Here is a 7109-nt window from a genome sequence, read left to right as displayed (position 1 = left end):
ATGCTGAAACCTTTCTTCGTAACCCTTGGATGTGTAGTATGATGCTGAAACCTTTCTTTGTAACCCTTGGATGTGTAGCATGATGCTGAAACCTTTCTTTGTATCCCTTGGATGTGTAGTACGATGCTGAAACCTTTCTTTGAAACCCTTGGATATGTAGTATGATGCTGAAACCTTTTTTTTGCAACCCTTTGATGTGAAGTATGATGCTAAAACCTTTCTTTGTAACCCTTAGATATGTAGTATGATACCGAAACCTTTCTTTGTAACCCTTGGATACGTAGTATGATGCTGAAACCTTTCTTTGTAACCCTTGGATATGAAGTATGATGCTGAAACCTTTCTTTGTACCCCTTGGATGTGTAGTATGATACTGAAACCTTTCTTTGTAACCCTTGGATATGTACGGTAGTATGATGCTGAAACCTTTCCTTGTAACCCTTGGATATGTAGTATGATGTAGCGGTAAGCTGATAAATATGTCTTTTTAACCCTTGTATATGTAGTGGGTTGCTAAAAAGATTCATTGTAATCCTTGTGAATCATTACTATTATTACAAGCTAAGCTACAACCCTAGTTGGAAAAGCAAGAATCTAAGAAGGCCAAGGGCTCCAGCAGGGAAAACGGCCCAGTGAGGGAAGGAAACAAAGAGATAGATGCTTAAACATATTTTCTTAACCCTTGTACATCATAAACCATTACCTTGCAACTCTTGTATATAAAGAGATGTCGTTTTGTAAGTGAAATTGGACACTGGGTCTCTTGTTACAGAAGCGGTTTGCCCAACATCTTTTAAAAAAAAAAACCGAGTCGCAAATATTTCAAAATTCTCTCTCTCTCTCTCTCTCTCTCTCTCTCTCTCTCCTTAAATCTCAGGTACACAGAATTAACCTCCTCTCTCTCTCTCTCTCTCTCTCTCTCTCTCTCTCTCTTTAAATCTCAGGTACACAGAATTAACCTCCTCTCTCTCTCTCTCTCTCATTAAATCTTAGGTATAAGTAATAATAATAATATAAAGATTATTTAACCTCCCACATCTCTCTCTCTCTCTCTCTCTCTCTCTCTCTCTCTCCTTAAATCTTAGGTATAAGTAATAATAATAATAATAATAATAATATAAAGATTATTTAACCTCCCACATCTCTCTCTCTCTCTCTCTCTCTCTCTCTCTCTCTCTCTCTCTCTCTCATATTTTTTTCTGTAATCCAAGCTCAAAGAGCCTCAGATGTTTTCAAAAAAATTTTTTCATCCCCCGTCTATAGATCAAAAGAAAGTGTTAAAATCTCAAGACGACCCATATTTTTTTCCTTACAGGAGGCAACCTATTGATAAAACCCCATGGTTATTTATTTCATATTTCAAAATGAAGTTCTCGATTAAGAAATATTTATAAAAATTTGTAATTTGTCTGTTTGAAAGCGTAAATTTTATTTAGTTAAATCTAACCAGGTAAAGGTTACTAGAAATGTACAAATTGCGGGTGTTTAAGGTTCGTAAAGTTTGGCACATTCAAGAGGAAATAAAAAAGAATAATAAATAAATCAATATACAAATAAATAATAAAAAAAAATATAAAAAGCCAACCATCACCCTTCCCCCTCCCTCAAAAAAAAAAAAAAAAAAAAAAAAAACGGAAAAGGCGTAAACTCAAGAATGCGATAGTCATCTCAAAAACTAAAGCAGAAATAACATATATAAACATTGAAAAACAAAACTTCCTAAATTATATATAAAATAATAAGCAAATGTAAATAAGATATACATATATCGTAAAATCAAACCAGGAAATAAAAATATTATCAAAGAAATCAATGAATAAAATATACGTCATAACCAAGTTATTTACAAGATAATAAATAGATAGTAAATTTAACCGAATAAGAGAGTTGAAAGTAGATAGCGCCCCGAGGTCCAAGCCAGGAATATTAAATTCACTTGATAGTTTACCAGCAGCGAACGTTGCTGGTATAAATCTAGTTTAATCCATAGCAATCAACCATCAAAGAAGAGAAACCTTGCATGAGTATTGCAAAGATATTGAGAAAATTAAATTCCAACATTGAACATTATGTCCCATAACTCACTTCAAGAGTTCAATTGAGATTCTTGCGCTACTCGTAAATATGATTGTAAAGTATTGTCATTATTACTTGCTAAGCTACAAGCAGGATGCTATAAGCCCAGGGGCTCCAATAGGGTAAATAGCCTAGTGAGGAAATGCAACAAGGAAAAATAAAATGTTTTAAGAACAGTAACGACATTGGAATAAATATCTCCTATGTAAACTATAAAAAATAGCAAAACAAGAGTAAGACAAATAAGATAGAACATTGTGCCCTAGTGTACCCTCAAGGAAGAGAACTCTAATCCAATACAGTGGAAGACCATGGTACAGAGGCTATGACACTACTAGAGAACAATGGTTTGATTTTGGAGGGTCCTCCTCTAGAAGAGCTGCTTAACATAGCTAAAGTCTCTGCCCTTACCTAGTGGAAAGTAGCCACTGAACAACGACAGTGCAGTAGTTAAAAAGATAAAATAGTGCCCGAGTGTACCCTCAAGGAAGAGAACTCTAATCCAATACAGTGGAAGACCAAGGTACAGAGGCTATGGCACTACCAAAGACTAGAGAACAATGGTTTGATTTGGGAGTGTCCTTCTCCTAGAAGAGCTGCTTATCATAGCTAGTCTCTTCTACCCTTACCTAGTGGAAAGTAGCCACTGAACAATGACAGTGCAGTAATTAAAAATAAAGAATAGTGCCCGAGTGTACCCTCAAGCAAAGGGAACTCTAATACAATACAGTGAAAGACCATGGTACAAAGGCTATGCCACTACCCGAGACTAGAGAACAATGGTTTGATTTTGGAGTGTCCTTCTCCTAGAAGAGCTGCTTACCATAGTTAAAGAGTCTCTTCTACCCTTACCTAGAAGAAAGTGGTCACTGAACATCGACAGTGCAGTAGTTAAAAAGATAGAAGTGTGCCCGAATGTACCCTCAAGCAAGATAACTCTAACCCAAGAGAGTGGAAGACCATGGTACAGAGGATATGCCACTACCGGAGACTAGAGAACAATGGTTTGATTTCGGAGTGTCTTTCTCTTACAAAATCTGCTTACCATAGCTAAAGAGTCTCCTCTAACCTTACCAAGAGGAAAGTAGCCACTGAACAATGACAATGCATGAGTTAGCACCTTTCATTTCCCCCATCAACAATAGCAATATTCTAGATACATGATATTTCCCTGTTGCTTTCCTCATACTATTTTAGTTATTATTTACAATTATACTTTCTTTTCTTGTAAACACTTTTGAATTACCTACAATTTCTCCTCTATGTTCCCACCAATTTATTACGCGTTATTCTCCATTTCTAACAGAAGCAACTTCTTCTCTTTTGACTATTTCAAGCAATATCTTCTTCTTTATAATATCAACCCATCAAGAAATCTAACAAAAAGAGAAACAACACCAGGTATCCATTCTTGTTTTGTTAAAGTTTTTACAGTTTATAAAGGACATATTGATATTAATGTTGTTACTGTTTTTGAAATATTCAATTTTTCTTTGTTTCCTTTCCTCACAAGGCTATTTTCCCTGTTGGAGCCCCTGGGCTTATAGCATCCTTCTTTTCCAACTAGGGTTGTAACCTAGCAAGTAATAATAATAATAAAAATAATAATAATGGAAATTACTGACTAGGGAAGAGCGTAAATTTGCCTCATTTATACATTGGGAAGCTAGTTGCAAACAATCACTAGCATATATAAACAACAATGATACTGGTCAATAAAATAAACAAACAAAGTCATGAAGAATTATCCAAAAAAAAAAAAAAAGAAAAAAAAAAGGGGGGGGGGCATATGAATCAATAGCCAATAAAGGTTTAAAGGCCGCTCATGAATGGCAGAGGTAAGGGACAGCGACATTGCCCTATCAAGCAGGACAATGCCCTTGAAACTGACCATTGATAAATATGATCAGCGCCCAAGCCTCTCTCCACCCATGCTAGGAACAAAGAGGGCCAGGCAATGGCTGCTGATGACTCAGCAGATAGACCCATAGGCCCCCCAAAAGCCAGCATCCTTAGCTCACAAGGATGGTGACGTTGCAGCGACCAAAGGAACTAACGAGCTTGAGCAGGACTTGAACCCCCGTCTGGCAATTGCCAGGTAAGGACGCTACCACCAGGCCACCACAAACAAGGAACAAAGAAGAGGCAAAAGAGATTGAACAACAACATGAAAGAAAATCAGCCGAAAGCTAAAAAGTAGGTGCTGCTAATGGCCAAAGAGACACATTAACACCTTTATTTATGTCAACAGTGAACTGTCGGACCTAAATCAATATAGGAAACAAAACAATAATAAAAACCAAGCATATGCCAAAACTTAAAATGAAAATGTAAACAAATAACAATGACTAGAAACTAGACAAACAAAGACCTCGCACAAACAAACAAACACCAAAAAACACAGGCAAACAGGGACATTGCAATGCAGAGCCTAGAGTGGCGCCCGGCTGGATAAGGGTTGGGGGTGGGGGGTGGGGGGAGTGAAGTAGGAACAAGAACGCCCTTAATGAGTTTGCAACAAAAAAAAAAGCAAAGAAAAAAAAAGCAATTGAGCCAAAGTGTCACGCAACGGTGGCACTCTGTGCATAGTTACAAAGGAAGAATGCGAGTTTGAAAAATATGGCTTCATTCTACACTACATTTTCTAGGTAAGGTAAGGACAGTTGAGATTAGATATAATATAATAATAATAATGATAATAATAATAATAATAATAATAATAATAATAATAGTAACAATGATAATAATAATAGTAACAATGATAATAATAATAGTAATAATAATAATAACAATAATAATAATAATAAATGAAAATGATGATGATAATGATGATGATGATAATGGTAGTAATAATAATGATGATGATGATGATGATGATGATAATAATAATAGTAATAATAATAATAATAATAATAATAGTAGTAGTAAGACAACAAATATTTTACTTTACCATCCAGAACAATATTATTATTCCAATTATTATTATTATCATCATGATTATCCTCATTAATGTTATAATAACCTTCATTTCTATCATCATCATTATTATCATTATTAACAAGTACTTACACTACATCAAAGGCGGTAAACAAGAAAAACAGACGTAAATAAAGGAATTAACAGTTGAATAAACTATATTTTTCACCCAAAAATTACCAAGCGACATATTAATCTAGCCTTCATTGTTTACAATAATTGCAACTATAACAGTCATGTTATTACTAGTTTGCCAATTGACAATGAGATCAGATATACAATAATAATAATAATAATAATAATAATAACAATAATAATAATAATAATAATAATGAAAATTATAATAATAATAATAATAATAATAATGGTAGTAATAATGATGATTATGATGATGATAATAATAGTAGTAGTAGTAGTAGTAGTAGTAGTAGTAAGACAACAAACATTTTACTTTATCACCCTGAACATTATGATTATCATTTCAATTATTATCATCATTATAATTATCCTCATTAATGTTATTATAACTTTCATATCTATCATCATCATCATTATCATTAAGTATCTGAACTACATCAAAGGCAGTAAATAAGAAAAACAGGCGGAAATAAAGAAATAATTCAATAAACTATATTTTCACCAAAATAAGGATAGTTGATATTAGATATATAATAATAATAATAATAATAATAATAATAATAATAATAATAATAATAATAATGATAATCATAATAAAAATGGTAATAATAATGATGATGAATATAATAATAATAATAATAATAATAATAATAGCAGTAGTAGTAGTAGTAGTAGTAGTAGTAGTAGTAGTAGTAGTAGTAAGATAAAAAATATTTTACTTTATCATCCTGAACATCAATACTATTTCAATTATTATTATCATCATTATAATCATCCTCATTAATGTTACCGTAATCTTCATTTCTATCATCCCTATTGTTATCATTAAGTATCTGAACTACATCAAAGACGTCAAACAAGAAAAAAAGGCGGAAATAAAGGAATTAACAGTTGAATAAATTATATTTTTCACCAAAAAATTACCAAGCGACATAATATTAATCTAGCCATCATTGTTTACAATAATTGCAACTATAACAGTCATGTTATTACTAGTGTGCCAATTAACAATGAATAAAACAGGTTCATCAAACCACGGATAACAAATATGAGTTCTGTACAGATTTATTAATCTTTCGATAACAATAATTACAGAACGTTATTTGAATTTGATGGTTTTTGTGGTCAATGGTGTAATATTTTGGCTGGAAAATCAACATTAAAGCAACATTATTATTAATATTATTATTATTATTATTGTTTTTGTTGTTGTTGTTGTTATTATAATTATCTCCGCTAACGAAGTTGGAAGGTTATGTCTACGCCCCTGTTTGATGCAACATATTATTATTATTATTATTTTTATTTCTATTTTTATTATTATTATTATTATTATTATCAACCACCTTAGCTAGAGCCTCATTAGAACACGAGGAGAGAAGAAACATAATGAAGAAAATAATAATAATAATAATAATAATAATAATAATAATAATAATAATAATGAGAAAAATAACGTAATAAAATTGAAAACAAAACGTAATGCGTAGAGCAAGAATATAATGGAAATAGACAGAATGAATAAAGTGTGGAACCAGATACTCTAATATAATTTGCTAAGAGAGTAAAACGATAGTCAATAAAATAAAATAAATAAAACTGAAAAAAAAAACATTGCCAACTCAAAAGCAGACGCAAAAGGGAAAAAAAATGACCTAGGCTTTAAATGTAACTTGTCAAGGAGAATGAAAAACTTCCTTTTTTCTTTTAATTCCTAAGAACCTGGAATTTTCAAACCGAAAACTTTTTTTTTTTAATTCCTAAGAACCTGGAATTTTCAAACCGAAAACTTTTTTTTTTAATTCCTAAGAACCTGGAATTTTCAAACCAAAAACTTTTTTTTTTTTAATTCCGAAGAACCTGGAATTTTCAAACCGAGACTCTGCTCCCCCCCCCCCAAAAAAAAAAAAACAAAAAAA

General features: G+C 32.2%; 1 protein-coding gene across 1 annotated transcript in view; it reads left to right on the top strand.

Annotated features, from left to right (window-relative positions):
- The first annotated feature begins 727 nt into the window (after positions 1-727).
- The window catches only part of LOC137628264 (acidic leucine-rich nuclear phosphoprotein 32 family member E-like), a 23961-nt gene continuing 17579 nt past the window's right edge, over positions 728-7109 (top strand). Inside the window, exon 1 of the mRNA XM_068359427.1 lies at positions 728-737. Within this exon, the coding sequence (XP_068215528.1) occupies positions 728-737 (10 nt within the window). The remainder of the gene's footprint in view (positions 738-7109) is intronic.

The sequence above is a fragment of the Palaemon carinicauda genome, chromosome 36, assembly GCF_036898095.1.
Source record: "Palaemon carinicauda isolate YSFRI2023 chromosome 36, ASM3689809v2, whole genome shotgun sequence".
NCBI classification, from domain to species: Eukaryota; Metazoa; Arthropoda; class Malacostraca; order Decapoda; family Palaemonidae; genus Palaemon; species Palaemon carinicauda.
This window is presented reverse-complemented; position numbering and strand designations above follow the sequence as displayed.